The 26,402-nt window shown below is 39.6% G+C and overlaps 2 protein-coding genes across 2 annotated transcripts; both read left to right on the top strand.

Moving 5' to 3' along the window:
- Positions 1-2,985: 2,985 nt before the first annotated feature.
- On the top strand, positions 2,986-16,421 carry LOC311256149 (phosphatidylinositol transfer protein alpha isoform-like). Its single transcript, XM_084350990.1, has 12 exons — positions 2,986-3,117; positions 5,054-5,084; positions 9,468-9,613; positions 10,893-10,984; positions 12,233-12,240; positions 12,739-12,813; positions 13,309-13,389; positions 13,629-13,706; positions 13,797-13,907; positions 14,129-14,251; positions 15,341-15,407; positions 15,498-16,421. Exons 1-11 carry the CDS (start codon positions 3,101-3,103, stop codon positions 15,380-15,382), a joined length of 804 nt encoding a protein of 267 aa, XP_084207116.1. The 5' UTR covers positions 2,986-3,100; the 3' UTR covers positions 15,383-15,407; positions 15,498-16,421.
- Positions 16,422-19,765: 3,344 nt separating this feature from the next.
- LOC311256450 (putative nuclease HARBI1) lies at positions 19,766-21,255 on the top strand. Its single transcript, XM_084351531.1, has 4 exons — positions 19,766-20,369; positions 20,472-20,584; positions 20,665-20,776; positions 20,857-21,255. Exons 1-4 carry the CDS (start codon positions 19,931-19,933, stop codon positions 21,231-21,233), a joined length of 1,041 nt encoding a protein of 346 aa, XP_084207657.1. The 5' UTR covers positions 19,766-19,930; the 3' UTR covers positions 21,234-21,255.
- Positions 21,256-26,402: the final 5,147 nt, after the last annotated feature.

The raw sequence follows: 26,402 nt of genomic DNA, 5'->3' as shown, positions 1-26,402 counted from the left end.
GCAGCACATTTAAAAAAGAAAAAAAATTATTTTGTCAAAGAGTCCTCACCATCACTTCGATAAATAGTGTACATTTGTTACGTTCTTTTGCATTTCTTTAATCAAACACTACATTGTTGTATCCTCAAAGTACAAAACTCATGTACCAAGAACAGATCTGAATCCCTTGAGCAGGCTCAGTAAGGTAGACCAGGTGTCCAACACTGCCGTGAGCAAGAGCTGGAGAACGGATCTGATTTTTTAAATTTGTCAATCTTTATTTGTATGTGTAGATACAATATCACACTCGCACCCCTCCCATCAAGTGTTTTTACACTTTTATTCCTTAAAAGGTGGGGATAATTCTCCTGTACTCAATACCCCTACCTTCCACATGCTCCAAATAATGTTGTTTCTGATCTCCAGCTCTGTACTTGAGAGATACAACCAATGTAAATTAAAAGTGTACATTTTTTGTTTTCACTTCACTAAACCTGATTCATATTTGCCTTCTAAAAAAACATGAATAATTGTGGCACTAGTTTACCTCCGTACACTGTATCTCATAGCGTGCTGGTGTGTCTTGTAACTAATATTCTTGTGGTTTGACATGATGCTATGACAGGCAGGTACATATATACTATGATGCAGTACTTTACTCCAGCTCTATGAATGTGAGGGATGATGGAAAAAGATTTTCATTCACCTGGCAATCCATCCTGAACTATCTCTGTGGCTTCACAGGAAATTCATTCATTTACAGATTGTTTTCCTCGAAGTCACATGTAACATCGTGATAAATGAGTCTGTGTGTTTGAGTGATGAGTTGCCAGGTGAAATCTGTTTCCCTCGAATTGGGAAACCAATCAGCACTTTCCTTCACTGCCATACCTTAAACACCCTTACCCTGTCCTCCATACCATCAGCTTCCCCGATCTCACCCCCAGACTCTTAGGATAGGGATTCTACAGTAGTTTGGTTTATGGATTGATGTATTGATTAATTGTTTATTCTCTGAAAATGAATCATTGCGTCAGCTTTTGCTTGCAAGTCCTCTTGTGTGTGATGATAGGACATGGGGGTTTTAGCTGGAACACGCACACCTTGTTTCCCTCCCCTGGCATGTACCTTTTGTATTTTTTCTACCTACCAAGCCCCAGTTTAGTTTCGTTGTCTCTTATTAAGCTTATTTTGTTCTCTGATGTTTACGAAAATGTGAACTTTCATGGTCTTATATTGTATATTTGGTTGTCTTTTGTCTTGTACCACAGTATAGCCATTGTCATTGAAATTTCAAGTCATATTGTTTCAACTGAAAGAAAAAAAAGACAGATCAATATATGAAGCAAAATAAACAGTAATTTGTAAAGATGTGTCTCTTATTTCAAATGACGGAAGTGATCACTGTGAACACTTCTGTGATCTTAGAGAGGAAGGACAATACTTCTTTAGAGCAGCCGGGTCAGACTCTCACTGGATACTGAGTCACCTGATAGATGTGCTCAAATAGAATAGAAGTTTTGGCTTGATATTCACAGTAGGTTCAAAAAGTCTGAGACCACAAGCCAAAATACTTTTATTTTGCATTTGTTTTGAAAATAGTACTATTTCTTTCATTACAAGTGATAATATTAGCTAAGAGTTTGAGTGAAAATTTGAATCTTTAAAAAGTGTCCATGAATTTCAAAATATCCTAGTATTTGGTGTGTTGACCTTTCGCTTTAAAGACCTCATGCACTTGACCTGGAATCAGCCCCACAAATTTGTGCAAAACCTGCTGACTAATGTTACCTCAGCATGATTTGACTTCGTCTTCCAGCTTCTTGAGATCACACACAACGCTCGGCTTTCTCTGTCTTCACATGCCACCATAAATGTCCATGAGGTCAGTTGACTGGAGGAAAGTCCATGACAGTCAGGACTCATCGGTCTTCTTCGGTCTTCAAGTAGTTGTTGCAAAGCTCAAAGGTGGGTTTTTGGGTCACTATCCAGTACATCCACCGCAGTATGATGACAAGTCAAATGATGGCTAGACTCAAAGGTTTCTAATTAGACAGTGCATGGAAATCTGAAACACTTTTCAGAAACTGGATCAGCTGAAATGCCAGAATTTCACAGTGGAGTCCCTGATGAATCCAAGTTTGAGATGTATGGCAGCAAAAAAAGGTTGTATGCATAGAGATGAACAGGAGAGAAGGACGTGGTGGGCACATTTTGCTTCTTCTGGAGTCGACACCTGCATGGGACTGACTCCAGCAACTACACCCTCTGAAGGAGGGGAGAGGGATTCGTACTGCAGCAGAACACACCTCCAAACTTTGGCAGAACTTTGCAAGAACTACTTGGAAGACCAAAGAAGACCAAGTGGTCCTGACTGTCGTGGAGTTCCTCCACATTCACCTGAAGCCACCCGAGCATTCTGGGACATCACAATGCTTTTGTGATGGTTTTACACAAACTTGTGAAGTCCATGCTGAAAGATTCAGCTTTTCACTGAAATTGTCAAGCTGATATTGTCATTTGCAGTGTAAAAAAAATCGACTCTTAGCCTACATGCATGTGGTGTGATACATGAGAGCAGAAGGCGAACCTGTCGGGCAGTCCAGTGAACTGTCTGAGTTGTCTCACAAACAGGTTGATCCTGAGCTGAGAGTTTCCGCTCTTCTGGTTTTTCCACATTGGAGCGTGACAATCTCCATCAGCTTCATGCTACACACAATTACATCCGTTTAACTGGCTCATAATGACCTCTGTGACACATGACGAGCCTGAAAATGCGTTGAAGCAGGCGATTCTGTCCGCTTTACGCCGGAGCAGGCGAGTGTCAAGGTTACACTTCATAGTCGAGCCACCACATTTTGTTTTTTCTTTTATCCCCACGAGTATGAGTTTGACGGTAAGACTTAATTACAGTCTACGAGCTGCACTTGAACGTCACATCTACCTGAAGGTACAGGTGGGTGCCTCCTTCTCGTGTGAAGCCACGCCCTCCTCGCGCTCACACGGCGGCTTCCAGAAAGAGTGGCGTCAGTGAGCGAGCTGTGCCGGCCGGGTATAAAGAGGACTCTCAGCCGCCCCCACCGTGTCGTGTAGCCGCTGTTTGGACGGAGGAACAGTCAACATGCTCATTAAGGAATTGTGAGTATCTCAACTTTCTGAACCCGCGTTGTTTCTTTTATTTATTGTGTTTTTTATCAGATAGAAGAGACAACAGGCACTGCCATTGTCGCCAGCCTGTCAATAAAACTTATCAACCTCCCTCAAATGATTAACTACGACACCGGGAAGGAGGCCGGATTAATGATACAAAAATGTTAAGTGTGTGTTCAAAGTGTATGTGAGTGTGGCTGAGCTGCGGTGTGTGGTGGCCTCCCTGTGTTGGAGCTCCTTCAGCGTGAGACTCGCAGAACTCCATTCAAAGTTTATTGGTTGCTAGCAAAACGTACACACATGCTATGGATGCTGAGGACTACTGACAAATATCACAAATCACAAGTGTGCCTTTGATTACCAGGGTGTGAATGAAGGTTGATTTCTACATTCATGTAACTCCTGAGTCAGGCAGTTTTTATAGCTGCCATGTCATATGCACATCATTGCTGGAACAACATCTAGTAGCTCGCTGTCATCTGACCATGGTGCAAAGTACATTCAAAGGTACGCTCATGTCAAATTATGATACTGAGGATGACCAGCAGAAATACTGCTCATATGGATCAATTTTTAGTGTGACATCATGGCCATAACTTGTGACTGTGCAGTGTTTCTGTTAGTGTACGAGTGCAGACAAAAGTACATCTGTTTGTCACACCAGCCATTAAGTTCAGTTTAAGGCTCCTCTTTCACTCTGATCTGTTCTAATAAAATATTCAGGCCCTACTAGACTGGCAACAGGTGGCGATTAATTGGCTATTGTATCAAGGCAAACTAGAGAAGGATACACAAACATATATACACACACACACACACACACACACACACACACACACACACACAGGGTTCCATCAACAGTTGAAGCCATATTTGTTCTCTCTCACGCTGGTGTCTCTATTGCAGTTTTACAATTTCCTCTTCCTCTTCTGTAGGTTCCTATGACAGTATGTCACTGTTAGAGAACTAACTGTCTTCCGAGTGCTAGTTATAAATCTGTGTAACTCAATCAGTCCAAATACACTCTTCAATGCTCTGATTAAAATCTATTATGAGTCAAGATTATTGCACTAAATGTGAAAAGTTGGGAAAAGGAACATATGTGCACGTGACAGTCACCCCTATAGACCAGCTGATTGACACCGATTCTTGTTTTTGCTGCAATAACTGGAGAAAAAAAGCTGGTTGGTTTTCCATGTCACATATATCTAAAAGTCCAATTACTCGTGTGTTCAAAACAAACCCACAACCTCTAAATTAAGATCCAGTGTCCTCGTCATCACTACCCAGTCTTCTGTCACTCTAGAGGGAGCTTTAGCCTCGCCCAAAAAACCAACAAGGTGTGCTTGAATTGGACTTCTTAGTTGTAATGACGGCATTTTGTTATATTTTAACTCAGATGTGTGGTCTTTGGAAGACCTGGGCATGTACTGTAGGAGGCAGGGAGGGATTCAAGAAAGACACAAATTAGTATGAGCATTATGGGAAATGTAGGATCCAGTGTTTTTTTTGGATCCATACAATGAATCTCATATTCAGGATATTTCAGCTTCTGCTGCTTCAATTTCGACCATTCTATTATAAATCTTTCTTTTGTGACATCGTCCAACTATTCCTTTTAAATTACATGTCTGGAGGCTGATTTGAAATTAATTCACCTGCAAGTCTATTTGATTCCTGACTTATATGAAATGTGATGTGTTTACTGACATGCTTAGTTCAGCCAATCTAATTAGGAGACTGATGTCTGTAAGTTAAACCTAAAGACAAAATGTTGGTATGTTGAACTATGATAATATATCCTTATCCATTTTTGTAGGTCAACAGTATAGTTATCATTGTTTTATTGACTATGACTATGATTATGTTGACTGATATATCAGTGCCCTAATTAATGTCTTCTCTCTATTTCTCTCTCTTGCAGCCGAATTGTCCTGCCCATATCAGTGACGGAAGTAAGGACACATTTGTTTACTTTTACTTTATCAGGAACAGTACACGACATCAATGTAATACAGGTGTTAATGCTAAATGGCTAATATGAATTCAAAATCCCCTTTTTAGTGGGCTGTTTGGTTCTCACTAACTCTCAGATTGTACACATTTTCTTTTTTAACAACAAGGTTACAAGGTGATTTATTTGTCATAATACAACACAGGGTTGCAAAACAAAATGAGTTTGTGGTTCTGTCATACATTAACACATAAATCCAGGAAATAATTCTGTTGCATCTCTGTAAATTAAAGAGCAGCGACAAGATGGTGATGATAATATGGTTGGTAGCTTCACATTAAAAGTTCGACATCAGGTAAACACTGTCCATCAATGATGCAAACAGTCCACCTCTCCTCATCTTGCTGTAGTCCTGCGCTCTATCATCTCTGTACATGGTTTGCCGTTAAATTGCAACAGCTTGATCTGGGATGCTGTGGTGGAGACAGAGGCAGGCACAACAATCTCTGATTTCCTTAGTCCCATTTCGTCCATTTCATTTTCCTGTAACAGGACAATGGCCAGGAGCAGCCTTCAATCAAAGATGGATTAGCATGGCTCTTATTCTGACTCTCTACCTCCCTGTGAAGGTCCAGCTGTTCAAGTTTGATGATTGATAGATGGATGTGGTTGTTTCTTGGGGATTGGAAAGACTGCAGAGCGATTAAAACAAGAAGGGACTTCACAAAGCATGGGCTTGGTGTCCTCCTGATCCTCTGTCTCTGAAAGCGCTGACACACATCCTCTTCACAGATCCTGACTGCAGTTTGGGGGACAGTGAGGAGGGTTGGGGGGGTGCATTTATTATAAAGTCAGATAACATTTGAAGCACTTTAGCCTCCTGGCTTTGCAAACAGTTCAATATTAAACATATAATAAAGCTATGTCAGGATAATTAGTACACAATAACTACAGAGTTTTGTATCTTTTCAGCTCTCTGATGGTAGTTGATAAACCCGTATAATTTTAAACTCAATGATGTAACTACTCTTTGATTTTGCTTGTTGGAATGCTGTTTAAAATTCTCCAGGCTGCTCATCAACATATTTCAGTTATCACCATGTGTGTGATCTTGCTGCCTTTGGAGATGGTTAAAGGCAAAACAGAGCAGCAGGGACTACGCATACTGCGCTGAAGGGGCCACCAGTCAGTACACTATGTGTCTGTATATGTGTTGCTGTTGTTGGAGTTAGCCACTGTCATGACTTCACTTTAGGCTGCATTTGGATGCCGGTGCAGTTGAAACACTCAGTAATCAGGGGCAGATTTATTTAGCTGTGTTTAATGTACTATACCATTGCCAGAAACCATGTTATCAGTTTCAGCCTCTTAACCTTTCTCCTCCATTAGACTTGTGTTTTATGCAAGAACCATTCGGGTTTTAATAACCTTCATCATTGCACTTGTATGTGAACCCTTTCCTTTATTACCTAGTGCTATTGGCTCAGTCTGCATTTTAATCCAAATGTTCCATACAACACAGGACTTTGTTTTTCCATTGCTTAACACAAAGCAAGAACTGGTATTTCACTTAGTCACGTAATAACCGTTTGCTGTATGACCAGCTTTTCCTCTGATCCCTTTCAGTGTGAAATGTCGGCTGGATTCCTGTGTTAGTTAAGTAACTGTTATAGTTGTAAGAGCTGGAGTTGTATCAGATCTGAATGAAATGGGGATAGGATCTGCGGTGCAGTAGTTATCAAAACTACTATTTGTAATTTAAGTTATGGAATTACTCAGTAATGCATTTCTATGACTTTGAGTCAGTTTCAGATGGCTTTTATCATATATTCATATTATCAAAGGTTCATTTGAAACCATGAAAATATGGAAATGTAGGTTTGTACAGAGGCAAACCTTTTCTTGTGTGTAACATTTTATAGAGCTGAAACAATTAATTGATTGATCAGTTTGTTGATCAACAGTTGAAATAGTTAATAGTTTGACAATTTGGGAAATACACAATTTTGATTTCTACTACACAGTCAGGCTAGCTGTCTCCACACGTTTCATGTCTTAGCTACGCTAAGCCAATCAGATGCTGGCTATAGCTTCATATTTGTTGTACAGACATAAGAGCGGTATCAAAGTAAGTGTTCCTCGTTACATAGTAAGTAAAAGTGAAACACGTAACTGTTCATAAATTAATCATCACATTACTTTGTTAGCACACTGCTGTAGTCACTGATGAAACACAAGTGTCTTGGGTTTGCCCAAATGGGCAGGTTTATAAAGAAAAAGCTATACGGAAATGGATACGTAATGTTAGTGCAATGAGCAGTGAGGACATTATTTTAATTTTCTCTCCCACGTCACAAACACCAACAACTCCTGCCTTACGGCAACTCTGAGGGGTCACCCTACTTTGTTGTGCCCTCTGGTTGGGGGCCTTTTAGATCACAATGTTACAATCATACAGGCTCAGAAGTAGATGGCTGTCGGCCATCAGTGCTGGATTCATGTGACAGAAGATTGTAACCCAATGATAGTTGTTCTTATAACGTAGCTATAAAACCTTCATTCACAGTCCACACCTAGTTTTTGTCAGTTAATCACATGATCTGAACCAGCATGATCACTTATTCTCTGACAGACTTGACAGACAGAACACTTTGCCTCAACATGATTAATCCAGTACTGGTGACCACCTTCAGGTTCAGGGCATTTGTTGTTTACAGGTGAATGTTGTGTTCCTGCCCCTGAGCTCCTAATAAAGGTCTGTGTTATGTCTGACTGTCTTTGTCTCTTAGAAGACATACTGGTTATTCACGAAAAGTCACAAGCTAGTTTCCAGTTTCCTAAGGCTGAACATCCACAGCTACCAAAATAGGTTACCAGCCTGTAGAAGCACTCTGCCTCTGGGGGAAAGAGGGCTTGGCTTGTTACAACTACAAGATCTTTATCAAACTGAACTACAGATGGCAGCACATGTGTCACCGCTGATGTCAACAACTGTCGCCTAAATTTATAAACATTTAATAACAGACAAACAGACAAAAGATATCAATCTATTTCTTCACCTGAAGCCTCAATGGACTAAAATGCAAAACTTGCATGTTTGTGCCATGGACTCTTTCACTGAAAGCATGCTAGAAAATATTCCATGTTTTTTTTTTTTTTGTGTCATTTTGAATATTTTAGCCATAACTTCAAAAAGGGTGTGTGTGTATGTGTGTTTGTTTTAAGTGGCAGTATGTGGGCCAGGCAAGGCTGACAGCGCAGTGTTATGAGTCAGTCTTTCCAGGGTTACAACACTCAGGAAGGGTTTGCACTATAGGGCTATGTGAGAAGGAAGAACAAGAGGAGGTAAAGGGCAGCAAAAGGCTTACTCTGCTGCTTTTCCACTGCTGTAGTCTGTGTCTGAGATACGTAAAGGGAAATGGTTAACACAGTCAGTCTCATGACTCCTCTCAACAGGAGTCTTTGAACTTGTCTTTCTCTTCTGTTGTCTCTCTCCTGGGTTTATTATTATAGTATTTTTTTATTGTGCCAGTTATATAGTGTTGTAACATCACGAATGCACATATGTTTTTGAGCAGTACCTAAGAACAAAAATAAAACATCCAACACTGAAAACGTTGATCCTTTGATAGGATTTAGCTGAAGAAATCCTTTAAATCCCATTTTTCAAAGTTTGAGCTGCTCATTGTGCTTGTTCACCATTTGCTGCTAAAATAATAAAGAAGCTTTGTGTGTGTGTGTGTGTGTCTGTCTGTGTGGTGAGCTACTAAATACTCCACTATGATCAACAGCTACTTTTTAGCTTTGTCTGTCTGCCATTTGGTGCAAATTGTGTATGGTGAGCTTATCAAAACCTTTTTTTTTTTTGCTTGAGAGCAGAGGTTGTGGGCCGTAAACAATGAGCTATAAATGCTGAAATGCTCCATATAGCTAAGCTATGGCTTTGTCACTTGGATTATTTGATCTAATTTGAATTAGTTTGTTAAATTGTAAAATAAGAATATTGATTAGTGCAGCTTGAATGTCATTAACATAATTTCATTAGTTCCACCTGTATTTTTCTTGGGATGAAAAGTCAAAGTTTCTGCTTTGGAAAAGGTACATTTATGCACAAATTTGTCATGAGTAGCAAACTGTACCTTCAACCAGAGAGGGGAGCGTACCACTAAAGGGTCATTTCTTCCAAACTCTAAGAATTGATCATTTCTTTCCTGGAAAATTTCCTTTAACCCACCACATAAATGAATCTACTGTTTTGGCTCTGAATAATTTGGATGGACCAAATTGATCAAATTCATTACTACTTACATTACACTTCATTACATTATTATTAAAGATGTATCCGTAAAGCACAATAACCATGCTCTCCTCTTTGTCCCTCCAGTACCAAGTGGGTCAGCTGTATGCAGTAGCAGAGGCCAGTAAGGATCAGACGGGTGGAGGAGAAGGTGTGGAGGTGCTTGTCAATGAGCCCTATGAGAAGGATGGAGAGAAGGGACAGTATACCCACAAGATCTACCACCTAAAAAGGTATGCAGCTCAAGAAACTGAGGATGCTAACGCTGTAAAAAAAAAAACTACGAAGGGTACATTCTCTTGAATTGCATCCACATTTCACTCACTTGCACTTTTTCCTTGCATCTTAGTCCCTCCCACTGAGGATGCATGGAGAGATGCTAGAAAACCATGGGCGGAGAGGGGAAATTAGTAAATATGTTTAAGAGAAATGAAAAGGCCTTTCTGGAAGCCAACCGGCATGTGCTGATACTGATATTAAGGAGCAAAAAAAAGTGATATCAATATATTGGCCAATACTGTGTATGTACAGAATACACAGATCCACATTTTGTTTGCAGTGATCCCTCAAATGTGGTTATCAAGCAATTGTGACAAAGATATGTACTGTAAGGATGGAAGGCAGGATATTTTACAGTCTAATAAACTTTATTGTGCAAAATAACCTCACTGCACCAAAAAAATAAACTTAGATGGGAATGTATTAATTATAAACATCTTCTCCTGCATAATGTTCTGTAAAAAAAAAAACAAGTCTTCATATCTGCACATGTCGGACAACGTATACGGCAATACCAATATATCTGTGATAGGCCAGGATCGCCCAATGAGATCCGACAATTTTATCAGGCGATTGGCCAAATCCGAAGCTTTGGAATTCTCAGTCTCAGAAATGACTGTAAATGGTGTAAAAAGTGTGTTGTGCTGAAAGGGCAAGAAAACCGGGGAAATAACAGATCATGAAAACAAATTGTTTGTAAAACATGAAAAAAGTAGTTTGTAGTCCTTTTTATTGTGCAGATAAGTTAAACCAGATGTTTAACTCGATAGTGAATCAGAAAACAAAACATTTAACCTGGGAGTGATACACTTGAGTTTAATCTGTGTTCGCCTCCGATATGAAACTCCAGTCATGATTAAGTATCAGATCAGCCCAATCAACTACACCATCCGATCAATAATTGATGTCCAATAAGGAGGCGTGTTGGCCAATTAAAAAGACTTGTGTATCCTCCCTCATTGCTCCTCAGAGATTCCTACTCACTCATCGCTCCTCAATCCTCAGTACAAATACGGCCTGCAAGAAGGAGGACCAGAGCAACTTAAGGTTAAATCAAGGATTGAAGAGTGAGGAAATATCAGATAAGGGAATTGGGATGTATACACAGTTGTTAATGTGACTTATTTTTCTGTAAGCCTGTGTTTGAATTAATTCAGCTACAAGTTTAATTAGTTTTGTTTGTAATTGTGTATATTTGTGTGACTAAATCAGTGTCTGTTTGTGTCTCTGCAGTAAAGTGCCAAGTGTTATCAGTGCGATAGCTCCAAAAGGTTCTCTTATGGTTCACGAGAAGGCCTGGAATGCCTATCCGTACTGTCGAACCGGTGAGTCCCACTACATACACACATGTTGGCTGACAATAATAATTATAAAACATTGCATACAGGTTAGCAACCCATTCTTAGTCAGTGCGTTTTGGTCCCATTGCAAAGACCAACCCCAGGAGTCAAATGTAGAAACCGTGCATAAACACGTATCTTTTACACCGCCAATTTCCACGCAGATATCTGAATGTATAACAATCTAACCCTAACCCTGCATACTGGTAAACATCTTTAACACCATGCGTACCATGCACGCAGTCTTCTCAGTCTGATTATTGTGATGTTGCAAGTTGGCAAGAACGATATGAAAAGTGTGAATTAGGGTGACGTTTTATTTTCACGAAATCATATTAGGATGCATCTGTAGTTTATAAAACCCTTCACTATGATTAAACAGTGATAACATATGATCATTTAAATGATAATGATCCTTATGTAAATATACAAATAAAAACATGATCTTTATCTATGTAAATAGAGATTATTTTCCTGTATTATTGGGGAGTAACAATCCTTCAGGTGTAACTGCCGGCACTATAAGGGTTGTAGCTGTGCTTAATGGCTGTGCCACGTGATACCACTGCTGCTTTGGTGTGAGAGGACATTGCCAATGTGCAGTTTAGGCAAGAGCGAGTTTTCAAGGACCGTACTGATGTTCTGGCCCACTATGATGACCGCTCATCAGCATCAGAGAGTGCAGGGATCCCCTCTCCTCCTCCACGAGCTCACAATCTCACTGTGCACAGAGATGCATCTCTTGGCCTCTCCCTTGAAATCAGACCACTTTTAACTTCTCCAGAGTCTGTGGCTCTGAACTTGCATCCTTCACCGCTTCTGTCACTTTCTACCGTTTCACTTGCTTCATTTTGTTGCTAAAGCCAGTACTGAGGCCCCAAATAATACTCTTTTTCGTCTCTAAGTTTGATCAATCATTACATCAAGTTTACGGTCAGCAAAATTACTGTAAATTATGTTCGTGCGTAAGATTTCAGGATGGATGAGATGTATGAGGAAAAGACATGTGGGAACAGACGTACATGCATGTTTCCCTTTTTGTGTGTACACAGATTTCTACACCTGAATACACACTAGTTTTATACATTTGGCCCCAGCTTTTTGTTTATAGTGCACAGTTACAGTCTGTTGTTGAATTTCACTATTTAAATCTGTATAGCCTAAAATCTTGTCTCTCCTTCTCTTTCCGATCTATCCTCGCTCCATCTTGGTCCACCCTTTCTTCTGATGCAGTTCTCACAGTAAGTGTTCTTTCATATTGAAATTTCCAAATAGAAATTAAAATGAAGTCACGCTTTCGACATGTTTTTGAGGGTAGCTAGGCTACTTATTTAGTTTTTGTGAGGATGGCAGAGTGTGAGCAAAGATAATGAAAGAAAATTTAAATAAATAAAAAGTGTATTTTATGTATGAATTATTACAAATATGCTGTGTCTTTAAAAGTAGCAAATAGTCACACTTTGCGAAAAAATAAGTCATATATAGAAATCATAGATTTTGATGCATCAAGCTTCATTGATAATCATTATGGCACGTTAGCCCTTTGAGTTTGAATTGAAACAATTGTACGTGTGTGGGCATGTGTGCGAGCGTGTGCATGATCCGTTCACATACTGTTGGTAATGTTTATGTGCTGACATTAGTACACAGTTCCTCACAAACTATAATGCAATCACTTCACACGCACAACAATGTGATGGTTGACTGACCCTATCATGTTTCTCTCCTGTTGCTTACAGAATGAATACATGGATGGAACATTCGAGATCAAGATTGAGACATGGCACAAGCCTGATATGGGGGACCAGGAAAATGTAAGTCATGTCATCTTGTAATAGTGCGACCCAGATGTGGTCATACCTAAATCACCATATAAATATGGTATATCAGCAGTGGTGGGCTGCCTAAAGATAACATCTTTAAGATTGAGCATCTGTTGCTCAGCTGTTACAAGTTTCAGACTAAATTTGATGATCAATGGTTTGTTTGTCTATTAAAATATCTCACAACTTCACTGCCATTACATTTGGGACTAATAATCAAGGTCCCTTGAGGATAAATGCAAATGAATTTATTGGTGACTTATTGGTGTCATCAGGTCAAAATGTTATTCCTCTCCTTGAAACTCTTAATGTTAGATCTTTGGCAAAGACTGGATAACAAAAGTCCATTAAATCACTAATATGACTTTTGAATATTCCTGCACTGGCCCACCACAGTTTTCTGTTGCACTTTGCTTATAAACATGAAGTCTGATTTGTGTTCTTTGCCTTTTCCAAACATCTGACCTACACTTTACCTTGCTGCAGGTACATGGACTGGAAAAATGCCAATGGAAAAAAACTCAAATAGTTGACATTGATATTGCCACATGTCGCGTAGCTCAGAAGGTAAGGGCAAAAAATTCTGGTCAGCTCAGGTTTCGTGTCAGATTCTTCCAACCAGTACCTAGTAAGCTTCAAAACTGTTTTAACATCTGCTGGGAATTGCTTAGAGTCACACTCTCTATGTTTCTGCAGCAGATATATCTACTAAACATTCAGTTTAATAAACCTGCTGCCTCTTAGACTACTTCATATCTGTCATAGCTACACTGTATGTCATTTTACTGGTTGCATTCATTCTTTAGGACTACAACAAAGATCATGATCCAACCGTATTTAAGTCAGTGAAGACAGATAGAGCACCTCTGGCAGCTGACTGGAAGGTACTTCACCTCTAATCACTCTGTCACTCAAATTATTGAATTTAATTTAGACTGTATTTTTATCTTATTGATGCATCTATGTATTTGCAGAAAGAACTCCCTAACAAGACCGACTGTCCACACATGTGTGCCTATAAGTTGGTCACTGTGGAATTCAAGTGGCGCGGACTACAGAACATTGTGGAAAAAAAGATACAAGAAGTATGACATACATTTTTTTGCAACAAGAAGAAAATACGACTTTTGATTGCATTCTGGTGGCCAATATATGAATTTCTGCATTGATGTCTATTACTTTGCTCTGATTTGAAATGCCACACAATACTAGACATGCCCTTCAGACGATCTTTATATTTGTTATTGTAATTATTGTCTAATCTGCTTCTGTTTCTCTGTCTCACACACCTGCTCTGTCTGTCCAGATCGAGGAGCGTTTGTTCGCTAGCTTCCACAGACAGCTTTTCTGCTCGATCGACAAATGGATTGATCTGTCGATGGATGACATACGACGTATGGAGGAAGAGACAAAGAAGCAGCTGGATGAGGTGTCTGAGTATACTCCACACTGCACAAGTGCACAACTACTCACTCCTTTTCTTCAAAATTCAATTAAAGTATTAAGTATTAATTAATACAAGCAACAGCAAAGAATAAAAAATGCAAAAATTACAACAGAACATTTTAGTCATTAGTCATATATATATTTTAATGACACAACAGGTTCATCATATTGCAAATATTTCTATTTGGTAAAGTTGACCGCATTAATTAATGAATTATTCTGAAATCAAATTTGGCAACAGTGTCCACCCTGTTTGAGAATAAGTTAATGAGGGGCAGACGGAGTACTCTGCTATGTCATTTCTCCAGCAGTGGAGAGCAACCTCTCTGCTGCACCTTTACGGGCTTTTCAGATACAACATGATTTGTGAGGCGCCTGCCGCTGGGTTCAGGGCATTACTGCACCCAAAGTTCAACATGAGCGGTCTGCTGGGCGGCCCCTGCTCTGCTCGATTGAGCAAGCTGTGGCGGCTTTCCCTGCTTAATTGACACCCAGATAAAACTCCTGGTGTGCTGTTGCAATCCAGATTATTCATTTTAATGTAAAGATTGTGGATTTATTAAATTAGATTTACTGGAACAGTCAATACTGTGTAATTACCATCACCACGACTGTTCTCAAAATTAACCAAACCAATGGTCCAAGGTTTCACATTGAGAAGCATGCAAGAATATTACAATTGGGTGACCATATAAGTAAAAAAAAAGAAAGAAAAGAAAAGAGAGCCGTTTCTTTAGCCTACTCCAGGTCAGACACTTCTCTTTAAATGGCATAAAAAGAGCATAGTGAAAGTTTTATTTCTGCTGTTATTGCAAGAAAAGTTTCTTTTTAAATTTAACATGTTTCTGACATGTAGTAGTGAGAGAACATAAACATAAAGATCTCATTAAAACATGACCTGTTTTTTATGGAGAAGTGAGAAAATATTTTTTTTAGGGTCGCAGCAATAATGTGCTCCAGTGTTTACAATATTTCTCCCCGTTGTTCTGCCCCCAACAGCAACACTTGTTCTGAATCAAATAAGTCAGGTATTTTTGTACACCTCTCAGTAACACATGTCTCCATGTCATAGATGAGGGTCACTGATGAAGTCAGAGGCATGGGAACTGAATAGTGGTGGCAGCTGACCGGCCAACCCAGTAAGTATTAAGTGTTTATTTGGCTGAGATTGAACATGGATTAATCAGTCTACCCTAACCCTTTTGAACATGTTCTGATTTTCTCTTCAGATCAGTCTTTGATAAAGGAGGATTTGACTTCATTCAGACACTGGACCTAGAACAGCTTGATTGGCATAATCAAGAATACGACACCATCCTAATAACATTTACCTTAGTAAGAGCTTATTATTGTAAATCAATTGTGTATATTTACTATATGTACTACATTTTTATAGTTTGCATGTTTGGGAATCACTTTCCAAGCATTCTTGGTTATGCTGATTCGGTATTCTTAAATGATAAAACATCAGGGGAAAGGTGTGGGTTGTCTCTGAGGAAACATTTCTGGTTATACTTTTTGATGGCATTTATTTGGGTTTCGTGCTTTCTCTGGATTTTGTATTCTCCAGTTCACAGTGATTCATCGTTTACTCGCCAGAGCAGGACAAATTCTCCACAATTCTTGTGTCTACAAGATAAAATACTTTTATTTTTTAATAATAATAATTGAATAAAAAAGGACAGGTTTCAGTGCTTAAGAGAAAATTCTGTTAATTTCTTGATCTCACAGAGTGCATTTGCTCTGCTTTCTCAAGCTGTAAGTGCCTCCATCCTGCTGTGGTTAAAGGTACCTAAAGTAACTTGATTCATGACATACAGCTTATGTTTTACACAAAATACTCCATATTAGGGAACATACTTCACAAGAAGACATTAGGGATATGAATATACTTTTAGAGTAGTCCGGTATGACTGCACCTTGTTGTAGCTTTGGGTTGAGGTTTTGGGTGTTGGCGATGATAATGTCAGAGGAACCTGAACTCTGGACAGAATTAAAAATAATTTACATGTGAAGCAGTTTCTGTCTTCCAACTTTAAAAGTTTGGCCTAAATCATTGTAAGTGTTGTGCTGTGTTGAATGAAATAACCTGGATTTTCATGTCATGAGTTGTACGATTGTGTAGTCTATTAAAGACGATGTATTTGTTCTTTGCTCTTTGTATATTTGTTCCTTGTCCTTATGCTAAAAAAACTACATAAGTGAACAAACATCCTACAAACCTGTTGTGCAGACTGGAAAAGACCAAATTGATTATGGTGGGCTGCAGTCACAAATCATCACCTGAATCAGAAGAAAAGCTCAGTGACCAAAATGTTCACAAAAAGCCATGGTTTCCTTATCCATTTTAGAAAATGTGGTGTCTTGATGTTATTATTTTATTTTTTATATATATTTTTTTATATTTCTTGTAATTGAGTCCAATTTTAAAATGGAAAAATTGTTTTATTTCTACAGAAGGGGATTGAGGCGTGAAAATGATGTAAGTAAAAACTAGTGACCCCAATCCTCTTCAACACCACCATCAACAAGGGCTCTGGCAATCAAACTTTAATCCTTCAGAATAAAAGCATCTCCACTAAATGTGTCATAGATGAGAGCAGCCACACATGACTTTCCTGTCGCCTTTGGGTGCGTCCCGATTCGCATACTTTTTAATTTTAGTACGCACTGCAGCTGCCCGTACAAAGTGCACACTGTTGCAAGGGCGTAAGGTTGCTTTAGATATTGGTGGGGACAGGAAATCACAACTATGCGAAGCGTTTGCAAAGCACGGCCTGTCGGAAGGTTTCTATGTGTCTGTTGACACCAGAGGGGCTAAAAGAGAGAGAGAGGAGAGCCTGACACAAGTTACATCACCAGGGTGTAGTGCTATTTGTTTAAGTACTGGAGCGCACCTAAAACGCGCTCATGTGTGTGTACGTGCGCATGTAATGGGCGCTGGTACGCACGCACACTGTTACTTTCTTTTTAACAATTAATAATTAATTCAGAAAGACTGCCTACATCTTTTAAGGTGGAACATTTTCTTGCAGGCTTGTCGCCATAAATGCTGAGGCCATGCATACTAGAAGGAGTAGCTAGATAAAAAGGCATTAGAAAATATTGTTTATTAAACAGATATTTAGCAGCACAGTTAGAAAGTGAAAATGATAACATTATATATATATATATTTGTGTTCAGATATGTTTCCTACATCTAACTGTTTTATTGTCCATGACATGAAAAGAAATGTTAAACTGAATGCAGTATCATTACATTGCATCATTACATTTTGTGATCAAACAAGATCCGATGTCCACTACAAGGGACAGATGATAAAAGATCAATACATTACATTTTTGACTTCTTTTAAATTTAACATCTTTCTTTCAACCACAATGCTTTAATTATCTTAAAAAAATATCAAAATATCAATATAAATAAATATAAATGTAAAAATACCTTTTTTCTTCTGGGTGGTAATAATAATGATATTACAAAACCAACACATTCAACTCGATGGTTGAGGTAGTGGATGCGTGGTTATTGTCTATTGTTTCAAATAGCTTGAATTACATTTATTTTCTCAGCTGCCATCTGCATTTTCATTTTGTGTATATTATTTGTGAGAAAGATCTGGTACCGCAGGGTTCACCTATGGACAGAGATCCATGTAGATGTACATTGGACTACATGTACCCTGCAGTTTCTTTTACTGCCAGGAGATGTCACCATAAATACAGTAAGTCTATCGAGCCGATCAACAAGCAGCACCACAGCTGGTCCATCTCAGACGACACGCACCTATTAACAGTGGTGGAGGCACCAGTAGAAAATTACAGGTGTAGAAATCTACTTAAAAATACAAAGCAGCTATTTTAGACACACAAAAACATCAGCAACTTGCACATACAGTAATAATCAGAACCAGATGAAGGAAAGAAAGATGCACTGATATCTTGACAAGCATCAACATGTTTATATGTGTATATATGTATGTATATATGTATATACACACACACACACACACACACACACACACACACACTGAACAGATATAAATGCAACACTTTTGTTTTTACTCCCATTTTTCATGAGCTGAACTCAAAGATCTAAAACATTTTCTATATACACAAAAGACCATTTCCCTCAAATATTGTTCACAAATCTGTCTAAATCTGTGTTAGTGAGCACTTCTCCTTTGCCGAGATAATCCATCCCACCTCACAGGTGTTGCATATCAAGATGCTGATTAGACAGCATGAATATTGCCTCTAGATTATGCTTATTATACCAAAATAAAGTCATGTACCATTCATTGAGTTTTATCATTTAATTAGGACAGAAAGGTCAGATTTTGCTTGGACAAAAGTCTTGTTGTGTCTTTAAACGATTCAACCAATCACAGATTAGAGCTCCACCTGTGACAAATACTGTAATTAACACATTCCCAGGTGTGTATAAAAGGAACCCCAGCACACCAGACCTTCATGCAACCTGACCTCTGACAACATGCCAAAGATTCAACCACAGACCAAAGTGCTGATCATCAAGAGCCTGAAGACCAAGTCTGCTGCTGAGGGTGCAGACATCTTCAATGTATCCAAACGTCAAGTGGAGAGGATAAAAAAAAAAAATATTGAAGAAACTGGTGACGTTCATGACAAGCCCAGGTCAGGCAGACCCCGTAAGACAACTGTTCGAGAGGACCGTTTATTGCTTCAGCAGTCCAGGGCCAGCCCTTTTTCAGCTGCAGCAGAGCTACATGAGAACTGGTCACCAGAAACCCCTGTATCTACAGTTTGTCGATTTCTCTCACGCAGTGGCCTCCATTACAACAGAAGACAACAAAAGAATCGTGTTGCATTTGCCAAGGCCCACAGCTTGCGGAAAGGATGGACAGTGGAGAAGTGGCAGAAGGTTGACTTTTCTGATGAATCATCCATTGAACTGCATCCCGATCGCCGCAAATACTGCAGAAGACCTGTTGGAACCTGCATGGCCCCAAGATTCACCCAGAAAACAGTCAAGTTTGGTAGAGAAAAAAATCATGGTTTGGCGTTGCATCCAGTATGGGGGTGTGCGAGAGATCTGCAGAGTGGATAGCAACAACAACAGCCTGAAGTATCAAGAAATTCTTGCTGCCATGTCCAGTCACCAGACATGAACATTATTGAGCATGTCTGGGGTTAGATGAAGGAGGAGGCCTGGAAGATGAAACCAAAGAATCCGGATGAACTCTGGGAGTCCTGGGGTCCGTTTCACAAAGCAGGTTTAGTGAAACCTGCTTTGTGAGTCTTTGTGAGTCTGTTAACCCTGAAATGAGGGAAACTCCGAGTTCTCCGTTTCACAAAGGGAGGTAACTCAAACCAGAGAAGGAGGGGTAACTCTAGCCTGTTTCACAGAGAGGGGTAACTTGAGCTCTCGGTCAGTTACCATGGTAACATGCTCTATGAACCTAACCTGGTCGGGACCAGATTTTTCTCAACAAACCTCGAGTTTCTCTCTGTCTCCGCCCTCTTTCAGCCACACACGGTATTTGATTTCCTCATTCATTCAGTCAGCAGGCGAGTTTTGGCGTAATATAGTTCTGCCGTCTGTTTTTTGAGAAAATCATTGCAAAAGTCAGTCAGTAGGCGACATTAGAAGTTATATTAGGTGGCGACTATTTTCACTACCATGGCATGTCCTTTTGACAATGATCCCGTGGATGAAGGTGCAGCATTACTGCGCAGAGAACTAAATATTCGTCGGCAGATGATTATCAGACCGCGCATAGATGTTCTTGCATTTCCAGACAATTATCTTTTTGAGCGGTACCGTTTCACGTCACAGTCCATCATTTACATACACAACCTAATCCGTCCTTACATTTCCAACATTACCAACCGAAGTCATGCTCTCACATCCCAGCAGATAGTGTGTGTTGCGCTGCGCTTTTTTGCAAATGGGAGTTTTTTATGCAACGTCGGAGATGCAGAGCACTTGAGCAAGGCAACTGTATGCAGAGCGGTCAGAAAAGTGTGCCTCGCTCTGAAACGGCTACTACCCATCTTCATCATTTTCCCTGGACATAAACCTGTCAGAGCCATCAAGGAGGAGTTCCACAGGATTGCAGGTGAATGATGTAGAGATCCATTAAATGAATATTAAATACTATTCTGTTAATGACATTGTGCTGCAACCTCAGACTGGGATTATTAATTTTAATTTCTTTCAGGATTTCCCAGTGTGATCGGCTGCATAGATGGCACACACATCCCCATCACGGCTCCATCACATAATGAAGCAGATTATGTGAATAGGAAGTCCATTCACAGCATAAATGTGCAGGTACATGTGGATTGACTACTGTTTCAAAATGTTAAAGACTGCATCATAGTTCAACATCTGTCATTCTCTGCACTGTCAAGATCGTATGTGATGCTGCACACATAATTTCCAATGTGGAGGCCAAGTGGCCTGGGTCTGTTCATGACTCAAGGATTTATCGGGAGTCTAACCTGAGCAACAGACTGCGACGTGGTAAGATTTGCACAATACTGTGTAATTCACTTGTCTCCCTCCTTTTTAATATACTCTAATGTATCCACTATACATTACAGGAGAGTTTGATGGCCATCTGCTGGGTGACAGGGGTTACCCATGCCAACCTAGGCTGCTGACCCCTTACCCTGACCCTGAACCAGGCCCCCAACAGAACTTCAACCGGGCTCACTGCAGGACGAGAGCCCGGGTTGAGATGACCATAGGCCTGCTGAAAGCCCGTTTCCAGTGCCTACGTCATCTCAGGGTGACCCCTGAGAGGGCCTGTGATATTATTGTGGCATGTGTTGTTCTTCATAATATTGCCACTATTAGAGGAGAGCAACACCCTGCCCTACAAGTTGAAGACCCTGATGATGACCCCATCCACCTGTCAGCTATGCAGGACGGCAGAGCAGTCAGAGACACCATATGCCATCATCACTTTAGTGATTGAGTCATCATCATCACCACAGCAGTCAAATAAAGACATAATACACATTTCATTTGGTTTTCTTTATTTCCTGCAAATACAAGAGCTAGTTTAGTTAATGTTCCAATAGTTAACATAATTAACATAATTCACCTTTGACGATGCACCTACCTCTATCTTGTGCTCCAGTATTTCAATTTCTAGGTCTGCCCTCCTAATCTGGCGGTCCAAGTACTGCATTTCTTTGTCAGTTTTTTTTTTTTTGTTTCAGCAGGTGAATTTTGTAAATCTTTGACTGGTAACTGGGAATGCATACAAGGAGGACATTATACAGTTGCACATGGTGTTTACTGAACATCCATCTCACTGTGTCAATCTGTGCAGTGGAAGTTGAGGGACCCTCCTGCTGCTGCCCAGCCATGCCCTGTTAAAGGATGAGAATGTGTTCATACTTCAGTGAAGGCTAAATGTCACTCTATTCCACCAGAATGTTAAGAAATGTAAATGGGAAGAGAACTATCAGTAACATATCAAGATGTTACCTCTATAGGCCTTTCTGGATCCCCCTCTGTAAAGGCAGCAGATACAGTTTCCTCGTACTCTTCATCCTAGATGAGTGATACGTTTCAGTATATTTAAACTACCATTTGACAAAATCTTTGGAGTATTGCCTACTTACAGTTACAAGGTCTGTTGTGGTGTGAGGGGGCTCCACCAGGCAGATAGCACCATCAGAATCTGTTGGGACAAATGTAAAAAAAAGTCATGAAAGGGAAATAAATAGTTTTATGAATAGGCTTAAAAATGTATATATAGGTCTAGGCATATTACATTTTATTAAAGCACTTGTGTCTTGGGGGGGTGAGCTCAGAGGATGAGCTCCCTCCGGGGATTCCCTCAGCCACTGGCCTTCCTAAATTCTGGCTTAGGGCCAGCTCCTCTGCCTCTGTTAGAGGTGGCGGTGCTGGGCCACCACCCGTTTTACGGGCATCTGCTTTGGCTGAGTAGAAGTCTGTGTTAGTTTAAATAGGCTTAATTATTTAACAGAACATGATATAGATGAGAAGACATTTATGTGTGTGAAAACAGCATTATGTTGGGGATAAAACAACTGTACAGTCAAACAGCCACTTAATATTTACTTTACAATGTAAAACATGATCAGAATGAGGTACCCCCATGAGATAATGCTGAGGTCTTACCTGTTTGAACAATGTTTTTATGTTTTATCTTAAGCTGCTGCCAAGTGCGCTTCTCCCCGCGGGATTGCACCTAAATGAAATTAATTAATAGGCTACCACTCAAGCAGTTTCCCCCTGTAATATTATTGTGATTGCAAAGGACTACATTTAAACTTACGCGTTGACCCGAGCACCAATGTTCTCCCACGCCGTCTCCCTCTCTGATGCTGCTGCAGCGGTGTTACACTTCCTTCTAAAAACGTGCTCAAACTCACCGTATGAGCGCATTAATATTTCCACTTCCAGTGGGGTGAAAAACATAGCCCTCCTCTTCCCCGTTGCCATGACTCGTCGAATCGGGGCTCCATTGATGCTGTCTTTTTATACTTGTGGTGCACACGCTTAACTCCAGGTGAAACTACTCCGAGTTGATCAAACTAACTCAAATCAGCTGTTCTGGAACCAAAAACTCAGAGTTTCCTATCTCAGAGTAAATCAACTAAGAGTTCAAGGTTAGACTCAGAGTTTGTTGAACCTGCTTTGTGAAACGGACCCCTGCAAGACTGCTCTCTTTGCCATTCCAGATGACTTCATCAATAAGTTATCTGAGTCATTGCCGAGACGTATGGATGCAGTCCTCAAAGCTCATGGGAGTCATACACAATATTAATTCTTTTTCCCAAGGCACCATGACTCTATGTTCTGATGTTATTGTAGCATGTTTGTGTACGTCATAGTCTACAGTTTCTACAATTAACAGCAAAAGCAATTGTAATAAAGCAAAACCAAAACTGAATATTTTAACCACCCCACATTGTCACATTGTAGTTAAGCACTATTTGGAATTCATTTTTGTTTTTTCTGTTTACAGACATCAACAAGCATGTCCACTTCATGAACTGGAAATGTAAGTTTTGTGTATTCCCCACTAAAGGGCAAGGGAGAATATTACAGCATTATAAAAGACAACATTGGCATCATCGGAGGTCTTCAGGCCTTGTCTGTATTTATGAGGATTGTTTGAACACATTTCAAACCCAAGCTGAACTTAAAAACCATTTGAAAGAACATGTAAAAAAAAGGTCAAAATATTGTGACTAAGTTGTGCTGTTATCTGTGCAAATTCTCAGAGCCTACTAACATTATCCGTTATTTTGCTCATCTGAGGACTCATTTGAGGGACAGGGAAACAGTAAAATGTCCATTTGCAGGTTGCTCTGTCCAGTCTAATGTACTCTCAACATTTACTACACATAGAAGCCGCTATCATAAGTTCTCCGCCCTAAATAATTCAAGACCAGAGTTGTTTGTACACCATACACTAACAAATGCTGTAATAGAGGAAGATTCTTTTTCTGATACTGAGGTATCACCTTCATGTGATTCTGTGCCAGAGGCTGAACCTTCTCTTGAAAATGGAGAGGACATTAAACATCAGTTTACGTCTTTATTTCTCCACATGCAAACAATTTTACATGTTTCAAATTCAGCAGTACAGGAAGTAATTGATGAGTTATTTGATATTGGAGAATTTACTTGTAAAAATATTCAGAAAATTATAGAAAAGATTTTGGAGGAAAATAACCTTACAGTTGATGCCTCTGTTGTAAAGTCATTGTCTGAAGAAATACAAGCTTTGAACCCACTCAAAATTCTTTCAGGGGGGGGGCTTTAGGCACAGGGCGTAGAAGGCAGTCATATTATAGAAACAACTTTACTGTTATTGAACCGGTTGAGTATTTGCTAAATGCACAAGAAAAAAAACATTCATTTGTTTGTGTTCCAATTTTAGATTTGTTAAGTAAGTTGTTGGAAAGAAGTGAGATTCTTGAAACATTACACAGGTCCGATGAACGGGAGGGTTAATCCAGTTCATGTCAAGATGTAAGATCTAAAAATACTTAAAAGAAAACAAACTTCTCACTGAAGAATCAGGCATAGCTCTTGGCTTATACATTGACGATTTTGAAATTTGTAATCCATTGGGGACTTCAAGAAAGAAACACAAAGTGTGTGGTATATATTGGGTGATAGCCAACTTGCCCATACGACTTAGATCTACATTATTGTCAATTTATCTTGCTGTATTCTGCAAAACTGTACATGTCAAACAATATGGTTACAGCAAGATTTTGGAGCCTCTGATTAGAGATCTTCAGCATTTAGAGACCACAGGTGTATTTGTTCACAGACTTGGCTCTTATGTCAAAGGTACTGTTTTGTATATGTCGGCCGATAACTTGGGTGCACACTCACTTGCTGGATATCTTGATATCCAGCAAGTGAGTGTGCAGGTCTTTCAATGTTGAGAAATTTAACCGTAAAGATATTCAGCAGCATTCTGTCAGAAGTGGGACTTTTACCTTGAGAACACAGGAACACTTTGATGAAGCTGTTAATGTGCTTAAGACAACTAATGCCTCATGTGTTGATGGTTTGAAAAGCCACTGTCCTTGACACAGACTTGCCCATTTTCATTCTGCAAAAGGGTTTCCACCTGATTTTCTGCATGATCTACTTGAAGGAATTGTACCTGTGGAACTATGCATACGTCTTTCAGATTTGATCGCTAAGCATTATTTCACGCTGAATTACGTCAATGATAGAATAGCATCATTTCCCTTTCAATTTTATGACAAAACTAACAGACCACAGAAAATACAAACAAACTCTTCAAAAGAAGGAACAATTGGTGGCAACAGACATGAAAACTGGGCACTTCTGAGATTTCTGCAACTGTTTATTGGACATTGTATTCCAGAAAGTGAAAAAACTTGGTCTTTGATCCTTGAATTGAAAGACATTGTGGAGCTGTTATCAAACCCCTCATTCACAAGAGAAACCTTGTGCTACCTCCAAGATAAAATCTCTTACCACAGGCAGTTGCTTTTAGAAATATTTCCTGGCACAAAATTGCGCCCTAAACTTCATTATCTTACACATTTTCCTGTGCTGATCAAGAAACTTGGTCCTGTGATAGAGTTCTGGACAACACGATTTGAGGCAAAACATTCTTTCTTTAAGAAAGTGGTTGACAATGCCTGCAACTTCAAAAAAAATCTCCACACTTTGGCCACAAGACATCAGCTGATGTTGGCATATTATTTGGAGATGCCAAGTATTTTCAAACCAAGCATTGAGACTGGGCGGACATCAGTCATGTCTGTGGACATTTTGGATGCTGCTATCAGAAAGGCTTTACAGGACAAGTTTAAAGGACTGGACTCTGTTTCTCTCACCTCCATTCCTTATGTAAATGGGACAAAATATTCTAAAGGAATGGTGCTCTCAATTGGACAGACAAGTGGACTGTCGGATTTTGGGATAATTCTGGAGATCTGTGTAGTGGATGGTTGCATATCATTCATTTTGGAACTATTTACAGCAGTCTTCCTGGAGCATCTCAGGTGTTACCAGCTCGCCAGAAGAGACCCTATAATAACTGTGGTTGTTGATCCAGACAATCTGAATGACTACATCCCCCTTGCTGCATACCCTGTTGAAGGAAAGCTGCTCATCACTCCAAGAACATTCGTGTTACATTAAGGTAATGTTTGACTGGGGAGAGTTGTGTCATACTTTTAAACACATTATTCATTGGACCACATAGACCTTTTTCACAACAGCCAATCTGTTATTCCATTGCATAGTAAACAGATATAATTTAATAAAATGAGTAGTAGCTCAATTCTGTTAAGGTTCTGTTATTGTTATGGTATTGTGCATGCTTACTCACAGGAATGAATGTGACACTAAATAGAACTGGACAATGGTTTTTTGGTCAGTTACACCTGTGTTTGCCCTACCATGACGTCAAAATGGCTGCTAATGAAATAGGCCAATTACATACTCTATTGCATAACATGCACCTCTTATACACTTTCTTGCATTTAGCCTCTGCTGTTTATTTATTTAACTTTATATTCACAGATTCAGATTTTTTTACATAAAATATTGTCCTGTTTGTTCACTGTGTTTCAGCTCTTGGCGCCTCCTCAGTGATGCTTCTCAG

This window comes from Pagrus pagrus (genome assembly GCF_965226575.1).
Source record: "Pagrus pagrus genome assembly, chromosome: 4".
Taxonomy (NCBI): Eukaryota; Metazoa; Chordata; class Actinopteri; order Spariformes; family Sparidae; genus Pagrus; species Pagrus pagrus.
The sequence above is the reverse complement of the archived record's forward strand: the minus strand, read 5'-3'. Positions and strand labels throughout refer to the sequence as shown.

Bases quoted from the DNA above. Each gene is read 5' to 3' on its own strand.
- LOC311256149 (XM_084350990.1), top strand. The intron at 12,814-13,308 runs GTAAGTCATGTC...ACCTTGCTGCAG, and splicing joins ATATGGGGGACCAGGAAAAT to GTACATGGACTGGAAAAATG. The intron at 13,707-13,796 runs GTACTTCACCTC...ATGTATTTGCAG, and splicing joins CTCTGGCAGCTGACTGGAAG to AAAGAACTCCCTAACAAGAC.
- LOC311256450 (XM_084351531.1), top strand. From the start codon at position 19,931: ATGGCATGTCCTTTTGACAATGATCCCGTGGATGAAGGTGCAGCATTA. The intron at 20,370-20,471 runs GTGAATGATGTA...AATTTCTTTCAG, and splicing joins GGAGTTCCACAGGATTGCAG to GATTTCCCAGTGTGATCGGC. The intron at 20,777-20,856 runs GTAAGATTTGCA...TATACATTACAG, and splicing joins GAGCAACAGACTGCGACGTG to GAGAGTTTGATGGCCATCTG.